The 16,214-nt window shown below is 44.4% G+C and overlaps 2 protein-coding genes across 5 annotated transcripts in view; one reads left to right on the forward strand and one right to left on the reverse strand.

The window, feature by feature from the left end:
- LOC139922973 (forkhead box protein D2-like) overlaps window positions 1–16,214 on the reverse strand; it is a 245,148-nt gene that overhangs the window by 198,935 nt on the left and 29,999 nt on the right. The gene's annotated exons all lie outside the window — the stretch shown is intronic.
- On the forward strand, window positions 6,510–14,559 carry LOC139922986 (uncharacterized). 4 transcript variants are annotated; one of them, XM_078290573.1, is made up of 9 exons: window positions 6,510–6,650; window positions 7,671–7,999; window positions 8,346–8,456; window positions 8,607–8,729; window positions 9,691–10,087; window positions 10,206–10,265; window positions 10,387–10,682; window positions 11,363–12,529; window positions 12,644–14,559. In XM_078290573.1, exons 2-9 carry the CDS (start codon window positions 7,673–7,675, stop codon window positions 13,082–13,084), a joined length of 2,922 nt encoding a protein of 973 aa, XP_078146699.1. In that variant the 5' UTR covers window positions 6,510–6,650; window positions 7,671–7,672; the 3' UTR covers window positions 13,085–14,559. The 4 variants fall into 4 exon arrangements, with proteins under 4 accessions (XP_078146699.1, XP_078146694.1, XP_078146691.1 ...); XM_078290568.1 differs by having other exon boundaries at window positions 6,510–6,654; window positions 11,363–14,559; XM_078290565.1 differs by having other exon boundaries at window positions 11,363–14,559.

Below are 16,214 nucleotides of genomic sequence, written 5' to 3' on the forward strand. Positions count from 1 at the left end.
CTTCATTTTTTCCATGCGTGTGCCTCTATCTTCGTTTTATCCACAGCTGAAAACTATTAGACAGCAGTTGGTTTGAACTGATATCTTTGTAACTTCCAATTTCCAAATCCTTGTATGAAAAACAAGCTGGAATGCTGCTTATCTTTCATTGCCAAGTTCAACTCTCTGTCTAAATAAAACTAATTAATCACACCTGCAGCTCAGCAATGCCTGCTTTTAAAATGATCAGCATAAATTGTTAATTAAGTGGATCAGCATTTCCTAAACTTAAACTCAGCATATAAAATGTGTCAATGGTTTATTTCACATGACAAAGTGCTAGTATATTTTGCTGAAACTAGGACCAAAGGCAGGACTAAATATTTAGTTTGGGTCTGGCCTGAAATAGTTGAAGAACACCTTGTTGAGGGCTTGGGTGTAAGTGCGATTTTGGGCGAATATGAGTATTATATATCAATTGAAAGGTCTCAGTGAGATCTTTTCAGTGCCAAAAGGACACAACTGAAATCATGACCCATAAGTTTTAATTAAACAAAAACTAAAAGCCGTAACAGTAAAAGTAGGGTTTTGTTTGCTGCCAAAAGGGCGTAACTGCACTTACGCCCTTTTGACACCAAGCAAAACCCCACTTTTGACACTGAACAAGCATTGTGGGTAGAGGATTCTAACAGCACTTAGGTCAACTCAAAATGCATGCTGACGTAAGTAATGCTAGCATGGCAGCATGATCACATCATTTTAGTAATATGAATGTAAATATGTTAATATTCCCATGAAATACTTAGGCCTATAGATTCAAAATGTTATTTTATAATGTTAGGAGTGTGAACTGGTCAAGATGAGCTCTGATAGTAAGACTGCTGGTAGCTGAAGTTATCGCTCAGTGTTATGAGGAGTTTTACAGGTCTTTGATGTGTCCCAGGACACATCAATAAGTGATGTGTCCTGAGACACATACAAAAATGTATTATACTAGCAAAAGAAAGAAAAGGGGTAGTTGAGAATCAAAAGTAGTTTCTTATGTCTATAGAGGTTTATTAAAAAGGTTTATTAAAAGTTTTTAACAGAAGAAATCTATCAATCAATTTGATATGTTCCATGTAGCTACAATTTTAAAGGCCTTGGTGAAAGTTGCTGAGCATTACTTCAAGATAAAGATATTCATTCTGATCTTGTTTTATATTTCAGTGTTGATTGAAGTGTAGTTGCTAGATTTGTATTAAAATGAATGTGTTTTACAATTGTTTACTTACATACGCCCATATTCTGCATGGCTGTATTGGGACAACGTTTGTGCCAAAAAGGCGTATTTCACTCTTTTGCCATTTTAAAAAAGGTTAACAAATATAATTCAACTTAAACTGTAGCAGTATTGTTTTTATGGTAATGCTAAATCTGATAACACAAAAAGTAAAAATATTGTGCTTAGTATGTGGTAACGGCAGCTGATCCAAGTTTGATCAAAATTTGTTTTGGCTCTCCTGTAAAATCTACTATAACGCATTTCCGCCCCTTTGGCTCCAAGCCCTCGTTATGATCAAACGAGCTGCAGTCTGCAATACTGTTGGGAAAATATAATTGGTGACATGCCATTAAGCAAATTGTATGGGTCTACTAGGTCTATGCATGTTATTGGTAAATTATAATTTGTGGTGGCAGTCAGAGTAAAAATGTAGAAATTAAAGCAATATAAATGTAGGCTAATTGTAAAATATTGATGTAAAATAACGATAATTCATAACAATACAAGAGAAAGAGAAAGAAAATCCAGCCAATTTATGCCAGCCTATTACCCGTGTTACTGATTTTCTTTCTGGTGTTCAGTATAGTTATGTATCACCTATAAAACTTTGTACATCTGTTCCAACCCTGCAGCAATGGCTTACACGATAATTGGTTGTAAAAATAGGACGTGGGTGCAAGTATCAGTTTCTTTAACGTGATTCAGCAGAGTGGAGGGAGGGAGAGACAGAGAGAGACTAAACGTGAATCAGCAGGATTCAGTTCCCCTGTAATGAAGGAGGCAGTAAGTTGAGTCTGTCGGTGAAAGTTGTCCTCAGCATGTGATTATGGTTCATTTTAAAGTTGTTTATCGTAATTGTAGCTCAGAGTTCAGTCGACAGACGCAGACTTACCCTACACCAAACGTTTCCTTTGTCAATTTAACGTTAGCTTTAGCTTTTTTCTCGCCAGGCTGAGTCTAGGCATGTTGACTGACTTCCTACCGTGCGCGTCCCCGACAAAAACTTTGAACTCATGTGACGATAAGACAGTGTTTGTCTAAAGTGCGTTATCCAAAACACACAGCCTTACCAACCTGTTTTCAAGTGTTTCAGAGGAAAACGCTGCCTTGAAGTCTTTTAAAAGCTCACTTTCAGGTGTGAGGCACTCTGACAGGTTTGCTAGGCGGCTAGCAAGCCTGTTGGGAGAGCTTGCTTCCCATACTCGCCCATGAGCGATAGCCCATTGAAATGTTTGTTTTTACATCAGGTGATATACGAAGCACAAAGCACTTGCTTGCTATTTCACTTGTAGCCTAAATCCTGTAAATGTAATTGAAATTTGCTAGATAAAGTCTTTTGAGTAATTTGTGATGATGCATTCATTTTGCCAAGTTGCCTAATGTTAGATATGACTGATACTGAATTAGCCAACCTGGCTGTTGTGTGGTAATCATGATGATGATGGTGGTGGTGCCAAGAATGTAACACACCCACTCAGTTTACCCACCTTTTTATTAGCAGGCCTACTACTACTAGCCTACTGCTACAAATAATTAGTCTTTAAAGCGTAAATTCGTAGTGTACATCATTGTACATTGTATCAGACTGATGTAAATTATATAATGAAAACAAACAAATTATTTTTGTGGAAAAAATACCAGATTTTTGCTTGCATTGGTGGTTGTTTGCCTTATGATCACCCACTGGAGCTTAGTCTACCCACATTTTTATTTACCTCTACATCACTGGGTGTTTTTTGTTTGTTTTTTATGTAATGCAGATGGATGGTGAAGCGGGCCTTGTGTGTGGACGCAGCCAGAGAGAGAAAAAAAGATCCTACAAAGACTTTCTGATTAACGTGGAGGACCTGGAGGAGCCGGAGTCGGATGTGGAAGAATACGGCGCCAAGAGACCACACAAGGTGGCTGTCGCACCCACAGTGTTAGTTAAGGGAGGACTGATGGATGAATGGGTGTCTGGACACACAGATGGGCGGGTGATGAGATGGATGGATTGTTCAGTAGATTGTCCGCTTGACACAACAACCCTCTGTCCCGTTTTTACACTTCTCTTGCATCTCTATAATAATAGCAGCATGCCAAGTTGTGATGGGTTACTGTTCAACTTTTTCAGGAGCCAAAGGGCTCGCACAAGAAGAAAAGGCGTCACTCTGGTAAGGAGCATTTCATGTAATAAGATGGTGTGTGTGTGCTGTAGTAATTCATGCCAACATACTTCAGCTGTGTAGAAATAGCTAAAGAAGCTGTTATATTGACCCCCACCCATCCATCATGGTTGTAAAAATATGTTTCAGTGGTAAATAGTCTGACAGGTGGACATACTCTACATCGTGTTAAATGAAATGGGCAAACTTCCATGTCATTGGCTGGAATACACCACTGCAACCCAGCTTTTATTCGATTGACCATAGCGTGACTTTAGGGGGTTGAAAAGGGACAGTTTATTAAATGAATCCCCCTGGTTAATGGGATAATTTAAGAGAAAATGTCTGCCTGGTACCTCTACTGTTAAATATGAATAAATGACCCATCGCAGGTAATAGCAGAGCTGGGCCTGAACCTTATGGAGGCGAGTCTTCTGGCTTCCTCCCCGTCTATCCAGTCTATGTACCACAAGACGGATGGAGAGAGAGAGGAGGAGAAGAGGTGAGAGAACAGAGGGGATGGAAGAATATGAGATCAAATGCAGTTTACTGTACTATCCTTTATTGTTCAGGATAAACTTCAGTTGTGTCTGGGATATCATCCATACATCTAATGTGATGACTCATCTGTAAACTCTGTCCTCTGTGTTGGCATTAACTCTGTTGGTACCCAGGACAACTTGTTGCATTCAACTTGTACAGCAGAGGGCAGCATTGATCAGGTAATTACTCCATAGGTTCTTCAACATTCATTTTCTACTGTCACTACTATATCATCACTTCTTGCCTTTCCATCCCTCCCAGGTCAGTCACAGTCCCATACAGGAGTACTGGAACTATGACCAGCACAACATCGCTGAGTCTCCCCTTGCCAGTCCCATCACCTCTACCACCAGTCCAGTAACCCGCAGGCCTCGCCCCTTCATATCCACACCTAGTTCAGTGACAGCCATCGCTCATCCAGTGAGGTACATAGTTAGTCCAGCGGTGTCTACGACTAGTCCCATGATTGACCTGGCTAGTCCCACTAGCTCTATGAGTAGCCCCACCAGTTCGCTCAGATCCACACCCAGGGGTCCTGGCCGCTCTGACCTGGATCCCGTCAACGCTGCTGCTCACCTGCACCTCTTGGGAGAATCCTTGTCCCTCATCGGACACCAGCTTCAGGAGACAAATGTGAGCGGAGTCAAAGAATGCAGAAAAACTGCATTTTGTCCTGCCGAAAATCTGGCTTGTTTTTCCCATTAACACCAGAAAGGCCAGTGGATTTGGGGGGTTTAAGATAAGTCCCAGAAGGTATCAACTGAAGGGGGTAAATAGAATTTAGACTTGCAAGCTGCAAAATCTTGCAGTTTCCTTGCAAGATTTTGAAAATCTAAGAGCACTGGTTTGTGCAGCGAGTGAGTTTGGGAAAGTCATGTAGGGACAATTTGAAAGCTGAGATATTTAAATTCTAAAATTCAAAACAGCCATCATTTGACTGTGGTTCAGCCTTTCTAGTGTTAACACACACACATGCATCTCTCACCTTTACAATCCATATACAGCAGTGTCCACCAGTGTTAGACAATGTCAGGTTTACAATAAAAAGGCAAAATTGAAAACAAAATTGAAAAGGTTGTTGCTGGACATCAGTGATGTATCCCTATGATCCCTTAGATTTTAGAGGGGCATGGTTGATTTTGCCTCATGAGAACACGCAGCATGTGTAATGCGTCTGTGTGTCTGTGCAGAAGAAGGTGTGTGTGTCTGGTGGCCTGTCTCTGCTCTTGGACTCCCTGCTGTGCGCCCTGGCTCCGCTACTCTGCCTCACCTCACAGATACCAGAGCTCAGGAGCTGCACACAGCACACACTGGTGAGAGAAGCAGCCGCTTGACACTGTACACTGATACACACATGCACACACATATACACATGACTGTAGTACATGGTCTAATGATTGTTCTGCCAGTATGTTATGTGATTTAGGATGAAACGGCTATGTTCGTGTCCTTTTTCTTCCTTTTAAGGCGGACACTCTGGAAAACATTGCCTATGTGATGCCTGGGTTGTGACTGATGAAGGCCCTGTTGGCTGCACACAGCAAGTTGCAATATGCTGAAAAACACTTTAGGTTAGTTTAGAGTCTTTGGAAAAGAAGCACCAAAGCCAGTTTGTTCTAAAAAGAGGATGACTGAAGGGATTTTTTTTTTTTTTTCCACTAAGCACTCTATCAACTTGGATATAAAGATTTTGGGTTAATAACGAATTTGTAAGATAAAAAGTTTACTTTGTTGTGTTGGTTGTTTAATTAAAACAATCTATTTGTTCTGTGCACACCAAATTATTTTAACTTTCTTGGGCACATTGGCATCAGTGAACAAAACTTTAAATCTACACCGAATGTACAAAATATTAGGGACGTCTTCCTGATATTGTCATTAGACACATTGGAAGTGGCAGGTTGGATTTTTCTGGTTGATGTTGGAATTCATCAAGCGTTTCGTAGATGCTGTAGCACAGATCTCGAATCAGTTTGAAGCCTCTCAAGCTTTTAGTTGGAGAATGGTCAGTGGATCCATCACTCATGATCTGAAGAAGTTTGGTAGACAATGTATAGGTCGTAAACTTGAAGCTGAGGCTTGATATCTAGATAGAAGCCTGTCAGAATGTGATTTGTGCCTCTGTCTCATATGGCTTAACATTGTAAACCTGCTTTGTTTGTGTGTGTGTGTGTGTGTGTGTGTGTCATGCCCCTCAGTCCTGACCGGACGTGGCAATGTTGTCTTCTGCAGCATCTCCCATCTAAATACCTACATGCATATGTTGCCAGGTAGTAACCATGGCGACTATTAACCCTTCAGATCAACCTGACATTGACAGGCATCCATGCAGCTCTGGCAGCTCTGCCACCACATGGGTGTGGTAGTGAAAATGAGGTGGAATGATTCACTCGTGCCCCGGGATACGTCTCCTCCACCCCATTGTGGAATGCTCAGCAGCCTGCAGACAAAGGAACCAATTGCGCACTAAAAAAACCGAGTGTGTTTATGTGTACGATAGAGGTAGAGAATTGGGAGTGGCTGGACAGGCGGCTCCCTGAGACTGAGACACACCTGTAAAGGCAGGTTAGAGAGGTGGTTGGAGTCAGACACTTCTTTTCAGCAGCCAGTATACTGAAGGAAGGAGGTTTTCTGGATGAGAGATATAATTCAATGCTAGTAAACCAAACGGAACAAACAGAGAAGACGATACAAGCACACAGCCTAAAGCTCTCACACAGGTGAGTAAGTATGCTTTATATGGGTTGGATAATGCTAATGCTGTGGTTACTTTTATATTGGAGTATGAAATGTTTGTAACAGCAAACTGTGAATTACCAGTGATCATGCAAGGCTTCTTGACCACATTACATTACTTATACCATAATAACCCAGGTATGGCATGTGCACTACAGTGCATTTATACCAGCTGCTAGGTGTGAACAAGCAGCTGCCAGTGTTACGTCACATTTTAGCTGCTCTAATAGATATATGACACCTACTGTCTCCATGAGTTTGAGTGTCACTTTTAATGGTGTGTTTAATCTGTATAAACTTCATGCAACACTGCACTGCCAATGCTGTATGTTTAAATGCTATTTTTGTGTGTGTTGGTAGGTGGATGTGTTTATGAGCATGTGTGCATATCAACCCAAATATAGAGGTCAAGGTAGAATGTAGTAGGACAGGACTAGCAAGGTGCGGCGAACAACAGTTCACTCATGCAAACCCGGAAAAAGGCAAATGAAAGTAGTGGCACAGCCATTATCAATTACCTTAGTCTGTGTGAACTCATGCACAACAGGTGAAACCAGATGGAGTGAACATATAAGGAAGAGAAATTGTGTTCAAATGCATAGGAAGACATAGCATTCTTTTAATTATATTATGCACACAACACAGACACACTTCAGGCACAGAGAAGAAAAGTAATCATGCAAACACACAAGGGGTTACAGCCCTTATTTGACTTCTCAGCACCTCATCTTCCTTGTATGACTGATGTCAGATCAGATGATAAAAGACTTAGGAAGCAGCCCTACCCAGCCAAGACTATTCTCTGTTTTTCCAGTTTTATTTGAATGTGGGTCCTCAGTGGCTTATGAGGCAAGCCTCCGGCTAAAGCCGCATGGATGAACAAACATTCTCCCAACACGCCCTTGCTTGTTAGTTCTTATTATTTCCTACCTGCTTACATGATAGCATACTGATATGTTGAATTAGATGAGTAGGTTTATGCTGATGCTCTCCTCTCTCTGCAGCTATGACTGAACACTTGAGGGGGGGCCTCTTCAGGTCCGCACCCCCAGAGCTGCGGCTCGTCCTGCTGGGGACCATCGGATGTGGGAAGACCGCGTCAGGAGACACCATCCTGCTCCAGCTGTCCCCCTCCGGTTCGTCCAGGAGCTGCCAGGTGCGGCAGGGCGTCTCGGAGGGCAGGAGGGTGACCCTGGTGGAGGCGCCCAGATGGTACTGGGACGGCGGCCACGTGGAGGCTAATGTGAAGAAGGAGACAGAGCGGGCGTTGACACTGGCAGCGCCGGGCCCACACGCTTTTCTGCTGCTGGTGCCAGTGGGCCAGTTCACAGAGGTTGGTTGTAGTGTCTGTCTGTCCCTCCACTCATGTTTTTACTTCTGTAGGGATGCGTCACATTTGGCTAGTTCTGTGTGAAAATCAAGATAACTCTATGGATTGCAGTACTTGTATAAGTCATGTTTTTGGATCTACATTCTTCCAATATGAATTATGGAAAAGTTTGATAAAAAATATCCAAATTGAAAGACAACACTATGAGACAATACACTTCTTGACCATATGTTTCATTTCTTAATGGTATACAATCTACATATTTCTTACCATCTCTTTATAATGAATAAGTGTCAGTAGTGATTTTAGCTAGTAAAGCCCTACTAATGAATTTCCCTCCTCTTCCCAGGTGGAGGGCCGTGTGCCTGCGGAGCTGGAGGAGGTGTTTGGGGAGGGGGTGCTGGGCCACACCCTGGTCCTGCTGACCTGTGGGGACTACTTGATGGGCCAGACAGAGCAGGTAAGTCCAAGTCCTTCCCGACATCCCCCCGTAATACTTCTTCACCATTCCCTGTGTCAAATTTGGACAGATCAACTACTGGTTACAGGAGCAGGAGCGAGGCAAACCAATTGCAAATCTGAATTCACACAAACCAACTGTGTTTCTTAGGCTTACGTGCAGGAAGAGAACCCAGGCCTGCGGGAGGTGATCCAGCGCTGCGGGGGGAGGTACCATGTCATCAATAATCGCCGGCGGCAGGACAGGGAGCAGGTCCGCACTCTGCTGGAGAAGGTAAGAGGGTGGAGCAGAGGAAGACTAACAAACAAGCTTCAGTGATAGGGATTAGCGGGCTGTCACTCTTTTTTCACATTAGTGTTTTTGGTGGTGGACTCACACGTTGGGCCAGTTTGGGTAAATACCAGAAGCACTTGAGTGAGGTAGATGTTGTCTTTCTTGTAAAGCACTTTGTAGCTGTGTCTTTTGAAAAACACTCTAGAAAAGTCATGGAATTTAGAAATTGTATTTTCCAGGCCTGGAGAAGTTATGAAAATTGTAAGAGGGACAAAGGTTTTTCTTGAGTGCTGTCAAATGTCACAAAAGCTGTGCGGCTGGTTCTGAAACAGTCTACACCAAATATTGCTGACTGTTCAAATAATATTATAATCCTTGTGTAAAACAAACTAATGCTTGAAGTGTAGTTGATGGTTAGTTTTTAATTCAGTCTCATTCAAATTTGGTCGTGGACATTTGAAAAGGGGTCATGGGAACGTTTTGTACTTTCATCAGTTAAAAGGTGTAGGAACCCTGAGCACTGTAAAAAATCAAAATCAGCTTTATCTTATTATTACATACTGCATGTTGTAAGGTGTTTGAGAGACATCAGTGTTTTTTGTTTTAGTTTTTCCTAAGAAGCTTTGCTTTGCTTTGCTTTGCTGAGCATGCTTGCTGTTTCTCAGCAACGCCTTGTTTCACTCTCATACAGTTTAATACAGTCACACCTGGGAGCTGCCCAGTACAGCCAGAGTCATAGTCCTACTGTTGGCACAGAGCGGCTCTACTGGACCGGTTTGGGTGTTAATGCCTTGCTCACTTCAATGGCAATTTTGCTAAGAGTTATACAATGTTTGGCCAAAGCTGGTAGACATAGGAAGTTATCACATGATGTAGATAAACTGTAGGCATTACAGTATGCAACATGTGTTTAGGTGACATTTTCCCACTAAAATGAAGTGCATTATTGTTTCTTTTATAGATAGAGAATATGGTACAGAAGAACGGAGGGTGCTACCTGAAAACAGCCGAGGACAGAGAGATGGAGAGACGAGTGAAAGAAAGAGAGCAAGAACTTAGGGAAAAGTACCGAGTGAAGATGGAGGAGCAAAGAGAGACGACGGAGTCGAGGCACATCCCAAACACAGAGACCCAGAGGAACAGAGAAGGAGAGAGAGAGGAGTACGGGTACAGGAGTACCGCTGCCTTGGAGAGGCGGAGAGAAGGAGAGAGGGACGAGATGGAGGGGAGAGTGTCTGTGAACTCAGTGGCTAACGGGCTTCATTCAGCCCCAGCAGCAGAGTCACCGTCCCATCCAGAGCCCCGTAGTGACAGCACGCTCCAGCCCAAGAGGAGCTCCAGTTTCAAACTAAATGCAGGTAAATGCCTACGGTGTTTGGGAACTGGGTTCTCTGCCTGTTTTCTATCCAGCAAAAGAAAAAAATAACAGAAGAAAAAATAAAATGTGTAGGGCTCATACTTACTTTTTTCCTGCAGATGGCGCCATACTCTCACAACTGTCTGAGGTCAAACCAACCACAAAAATGACTACTACTTGTAAGTAATAGGAACTCACTGACTCCTTTTGTGTCACTAAACAGCACACTCCTATGACGTTTGGTGGTTGTATTTCTAATTTCCTCGTCCTAAGCTCCAGATTTCACCTTGTTACTTTCAGTTCACCACAGAATCAACAGCTTTGGAGAGAGATCTTCTCCTGAGGCTTCTCCCACCTCTTCCCCTCACTCGCCCGTCTTCTCCACCTTCTCCTCGTCAACATCCTCCTCCTCCTTCTCCTCCTCCTCCTCCTCCTCTCCGGAGCTGCGGCTGGTGCTGCTCGGGCGGTCCGGAGCAGGGAAGAGTGCAGCCGGCAACAGCGTCCTGGGTCGGGAGGAGTTTGAGTCGTGCCCGGACAGCCTGACAGCCATCACTCAGGAGTGTGAGAAGAAGAAGGCGCTGGTGGCAGGGAGAAGGGTCAGTAGCTCAGTCCAGTTACTGCTGTCATTGTCAAATTAATTGTAATACCTTGGTATATACAGTATTACCGTATACAAATGAGACCATGGTGGAGACGATTGGTAGCCTCTATCTCACAGCGGTGGTATTGATAGTGCTAGCATTTCTCAAAGGTTTTTTCTTTCATTTTACTGAAGAGGATAAACATGTTGATGGTGATTTTTTTTCATCTGCGTTTCAGTCATTCCACCTTGTGCCATTGCCAGAGAGTTTTAGCTCCATTTACACCAGAAGAACAGTGGCCTTCTTCTTGTTTTGTGCCATAAAGCAATATTCCCTTTGTAAAGCAATCCAGCAGATTTCCCGCAACTCTGTGGCACACAATGTAAAATGCAGTATAGAATCCAGTAGAGGCTGTCAGTCTTCTCTGCAATGGTTTCCTTTATTTACTGTAATTAAACTTGTGTCTCAACATTAATGTAATAATGATTTATTGATGTACAAATGCTAAAAATGTAGCACCTTGAATTAACATTTATGTTTACACTTTTTCACTCTGTATGTTTCACCCTTTTATCATATTTTATTCAGTTATTACTTATATTTTTTTTTCCCGGGATGGGGGAATGGGGGGGTCTAATGTGTTTTTATAATGCTCACTTTCACTTTCTCTCTCTCTGTCTCCCCTCCACCCCCAGGTGGCAGTAGTGGACACCCCAGACTGGTTCAATTCGGAGCGTTCTCCAGACGAGGTGCGAGCTCAGATCTCCTCCTGCGTTGCGCTCTCCAGTCCCGGCCCCCACGCCTTCCTCCTGTGTGTCCCCGTGGACCAGCCTGCCAAGACCGAGCTGCAGGCCTTGGGGGCCCTGGAGGCCGTTTTTGGCCCCGAGGCGGTCGAGAGACACACCCTGGTCCTCTTTACACACGCGGATCGACTGAGGGAGAGCGGGAAGGCGGTGGAAAACGGCGTGGAGGCCTACATCGCCGGCCGGCGGGGGGATCTGTTGAAGCTGGTGGAGAAATGCGGGGACCGGTTTCACGTGATGGAGAGCGGAGGAGGCGAGGAGGAGAGGAGGAGCGTGGCAGAGCTGCTGGAGAAGGTGGAGCAGACAGTGAGAGAGGCAGGAGGACAGTGTTACTCTTGTCCTGCTTTTCAGGAGGCGGAGGACAGAGTGAGGCAGAGACAGGTGGAGATAGCGAAGGAGAGGAGGGGGAGAAAGGCAGAAGGAGAAGTTGGACAACTCGGTGCTGAAAGGCGGGTACTCCATCCCTCCATGCAGCCCTTGACAGAGATGGAAGAGGAGGAAGAGGAAGTGAGAGAAGACGAGATTGAGGAAATGAGGGATGAAGCGGAGAGGAGTGTAAGCACCATGAATCTCGAGAGTCTTCCTCCTATTTCACTGTCCACCATGTCCCCTTCACTGATTCGTTCCTTGTGGGAAAAGGTTGGGTCTGGTGCAAAGATGGTTCCCAAGTTGTTTGCGGATAGTTCTGTGTGGGTTGGTGAAGGAGCAAAGAGGGTGACAGCTAGTCCAATGTGGGGAACTGTTGGCAGCGGGGCAAAAAATGTCCAAAAGATGGTGGTTGATAGTTCTATGTGGGGGAAGATGGGAGATGGTGCTGGGCAGGTCTCCAAACTAATGGCTGATAATGCTATGTGGGAGAAGCTTAGGGCAACCAAAGTCCCCAAGATGATGGCAGACGGTTCTACATGGGTGGGATCTGGAGCAAAGATGGCGGCAGCAAGTCCTGTGTGGGAAAAGGTTGGGTCAGGTGCCAAATCTGGGGCCAAATTGGTAGCAGACAGTTCCATGTGGGTTGGGTCTGGGGCCAAGAGTTTGGCACAGAGTCCCATGTGGGGAAAGGTAGGATCTGGGGCTAAATCTGGAGCCAAACTGATGGCCGACAGTTCCATGCGTGTCGGATCTGGGATTGGGACCGGGGCAAAGAACTTGGCCCATAGTCCTGTGTGGGGAAAGGTAGGATCTGGGGCTAAGTCTGGAGCCAAAATCGTGGCTGACAGTTCCATGCGGGTCGGAGCCGGAATTGGAGCCGGGGCAAAGAAGGTGGCACAGAGTCCGGTGTGGGGGAAGGTGGGATCCGGGGCCAAAGCCGGGGTCAAAATGGTGGCTGAGAGCTCAGTGTGGGAGAAGGTCGGGACCGCTGCTAAAAAGGTGCCCATGGTAGTTATAGGGGGTGCGTTGCTGGGTCTGGTGCTTGGGGTGGTTTTGGGGGGTGTGATGGGGGGCGCCGTGGGGGCAGCTGCTGGGTCGGCGGTAACTGAGGTGGGGAGACGAAAATTCGGCCAAAAAAACACATCGGAGGAGATGGATGAAGCTGCAAAAAATGTGGGGAAAACAGTGGACGACAGAGTGGAATCACTGGTAAATCATGGAGAGAAAGTACTGAAAACAGAATGAGAAACTGGTGAGGGTTGTGAGCAACTGTATATAAAACGTATAACAAATATAAGGCCATTCCAAATTAATTTGTTGTGAACACTCAAAATTAAAAAACAATGGAAAATAATTGTAATTTTTATTTTTTTGACATGGCTCCTACATCTTGGTAATCTTTTACAACACAGACTTATTTACCCTTCTTTCACCACAGACACCATGACACTGCATGTGTATTTACCTATTATCTACTCACAGAGGCCTTGTTCAGGTCTAAATTCACAAGAATGCAAATATGTTAAAAAATAAATCCCCTACTGCTGCCAAGACAGCCTCAGTCGATACCTGTTGAGCTACAAATTAATTTGTTCTGGCCTTATGACAAGTATTATATGAGATTCTATTATTGATGCTTATCCTATAACAATATGAACTGGAGCTACATAAAACAGACAGAATGTACAGTAACACTGTAAGAAAGTAATAGTATATATCAATATTTCTGCCAAATCTTTAAACAATTTAAGGATTATTATTTCTGTTTTATTTCCTCGTCATTGCTTAGTGTGAGCAGGATATTCAAGGTGAATTCAAACTTAATTTTTGTAAATTGTTTCATAAGACAATTTATATTTACAGCATTAACATAGTATATGTATGTATGTATATTGGCCACTCAGCACTTTGTCCCGCATGATACTGTAATCTTCCTTACTGCTTCATTAAAGAACACTGAATTACAAAATAATTGCAATGTAGTGGTTTTAGTTTAGTGCCAGTGCAGAGATTCCATTTAGGTTGTAGTTCACTATTGGCAATTTTGGTCACCATAATGACCTACAGTATTTTTCCATTATTCCTTCCTACGCTGATTTTGCTCCATTCACTAAACCTCTTCGCTACAACCAACAATGCCACCAATTTTCCCTGCCAACAGAAGTTGCGGTTGCGTCCTCATCTTCAGCAAGCAGAGGCTGCTTTAGGGCAAAGAACCTGTCAGTATTACCATCGCTGCCATGGGGCGCACATTTAGACCGAGTCTGTGTGAATGATGAAATACAGCAACTGGTATTTCTGTGTGTGAGTGGGCGTGGATCTGGTGGCAAGAGGGGCACAACAGAGGGTAGAGGGAGGCGAGGGCATTATCTCTAGGTCCCAGGCCATCTAGCGTCACCCTGCTGGGCCTGCTGTATCAGGAGGAGATGGAGAGCGGGTCAACACCCCAGCTGCCCCCTGCTCCACAGACACCCCATGCAGTGATGTAATGGTAAATAAAAAGGTTTGGAAACTCAACTCCAGTTGGAAATCACCATAAGGCAAACAACCACCAACATAAACACACTGCATGTTTAATATGTTTAATGTGTTTTCTTGAAAGTAACCTACATCAGTACAATCCTATTTACGATCATGCATGGCAGACCTGTATCTCTAAGATTTGTATCAGCTTAAAAGGTGGTTAAACTTTATTTTACAAATAAAGCTAGGTAAGCTACTTTTGGATGGGTTTCCTCCTTATTGCATCCTTAAAGGATAAGTTTGTCAATTTTGGACCTATATGTAATTTGTCTCTTACATACCTGTAGTACTTGGGCCCACAGAGAATATTGACTCCAGAGTCAGCTGTCAGTTGAAACGGCACGCTCTGTTGCCTCTGTTGCTGCTAACAATGAGTACAAACGGGGTTTGTCAAAATGTCTCCAAAAAAGCAATCTGCAGGCTCCACAGGGGAGTTCAGAGTAAATGGAAAAGTTGCGAAGTGCATAAATTAAAATTAGATCTGATTTCATTACACATTTCCACCATTATGCACACTTTCACTAATCAGGAAATGACAGAACTATTTTTCTCTGCCGCAGCACTACTGGCGGCGTGATCTAGTTCCGTAGACAATCAGGTCACACTGCAAACAATTGCACATGGAGCCGGGTTTGTTAGAGGACTATCCACTGAATGAAAATGGCGCAGTGCTGCTGCTTTCTAGGCTGTGAATATAAAACATCAGTTGGTTGCCATATCGTTTTCACAGACTGGCTTTTTTGGAGACATTTTGACAAACCCTGTTTGGACTTATTGGGAGCCAATATTCTCTGCGGGTCCAAGTACTACAGGTATGTAAGAGACAAATTATATATAGGTCCAAAATCGCAGAATTTATCCTTTAATCCCATGATACCAGCTGCTGGCCATAGCCTACTAATATCTGCCTTTATTGACACAGGGTAAATTTACTGAGCACACTTTCTCTTTTCCAGCAACTCTGCGTAACACTCATTCGGCGCACCAAATCACGTGCACTCATCAAGAAGACCCCCACCCCCACCCCCACCACCCACCCCAACGACACACTCATCGACAATCCTATACCCCCTTACGTTCCCTGACCCCTGCCTCCATCTGCACCCTCTCTGTGGTTTCAGGGAGGAGGCAGGCCAGCCTGGCAGAGTGTTGTGCAAGCAGCTCTTCCTGTTGTGCAGCGCAGGAGCGGGTGTACAGGGGTTCCAAGAGCACCCTGGTGGCTGTTTTTCTCTCTCTCTTTATCCCCCCCCAGCTCCTCTCCCTTCTTCCATGCAGCGGTTGACACCCCACCCACCCACTCCACACACACACACACACACACGCACACACACACACAGAACCACCACCACCACCACTCCCCTCCAGGAAACTCGTTGGCCGTCAATGAGACAGCACTAACTGTAGCCGTTTCCTGGCCACTTGATAGAGCCAGGCAGGCAGCCGGAGAGACACCAACACCACCATACAGCTGCAACTTTACACACACACACACACACACGCACACACACACACACACACATACACCCCGCCATCCCCACCCCCCGTGCTGAACCCATCTCTAACCTCATCCCACATCCAGCCTAAACCTCCCTCACACTCAACCACGCACCGACCTGTTACTTTGTTACATAATTCCTCCCTAATTCTTCCCCACATCCACTTGCACATGGCACACACACACACACACACACACACGCGTGCACACGCTCATGCACTTATACACGTATACATGTAACACATCCAAACCTCCTATAGACCAAACAAGCACTCCTCCCCAAATCAGCTGCCCTGGGAAAAAAAACGAACACCGGCATGGAATAGCGATGAAGGCACCGGGATTTTTTTTTTTTTT

The sequence above is a fragment of the Centroberyx gerrardi genome, chromosome 3 (assembly GCF_048128805.1).
Source record: "Centroberyx gerrardi isolate f3 chromosome 3, fCenGer3.hap1.cur.20231027, whole genome shotgun sequence".
Taxonomy (NCBI): domain Eukaryota; kingdom Metazoa; phylum Chordata; class Actinopteri; order Beryciformes; family Berycidae; genus Centroberyx; species Centroberyx gerrardi.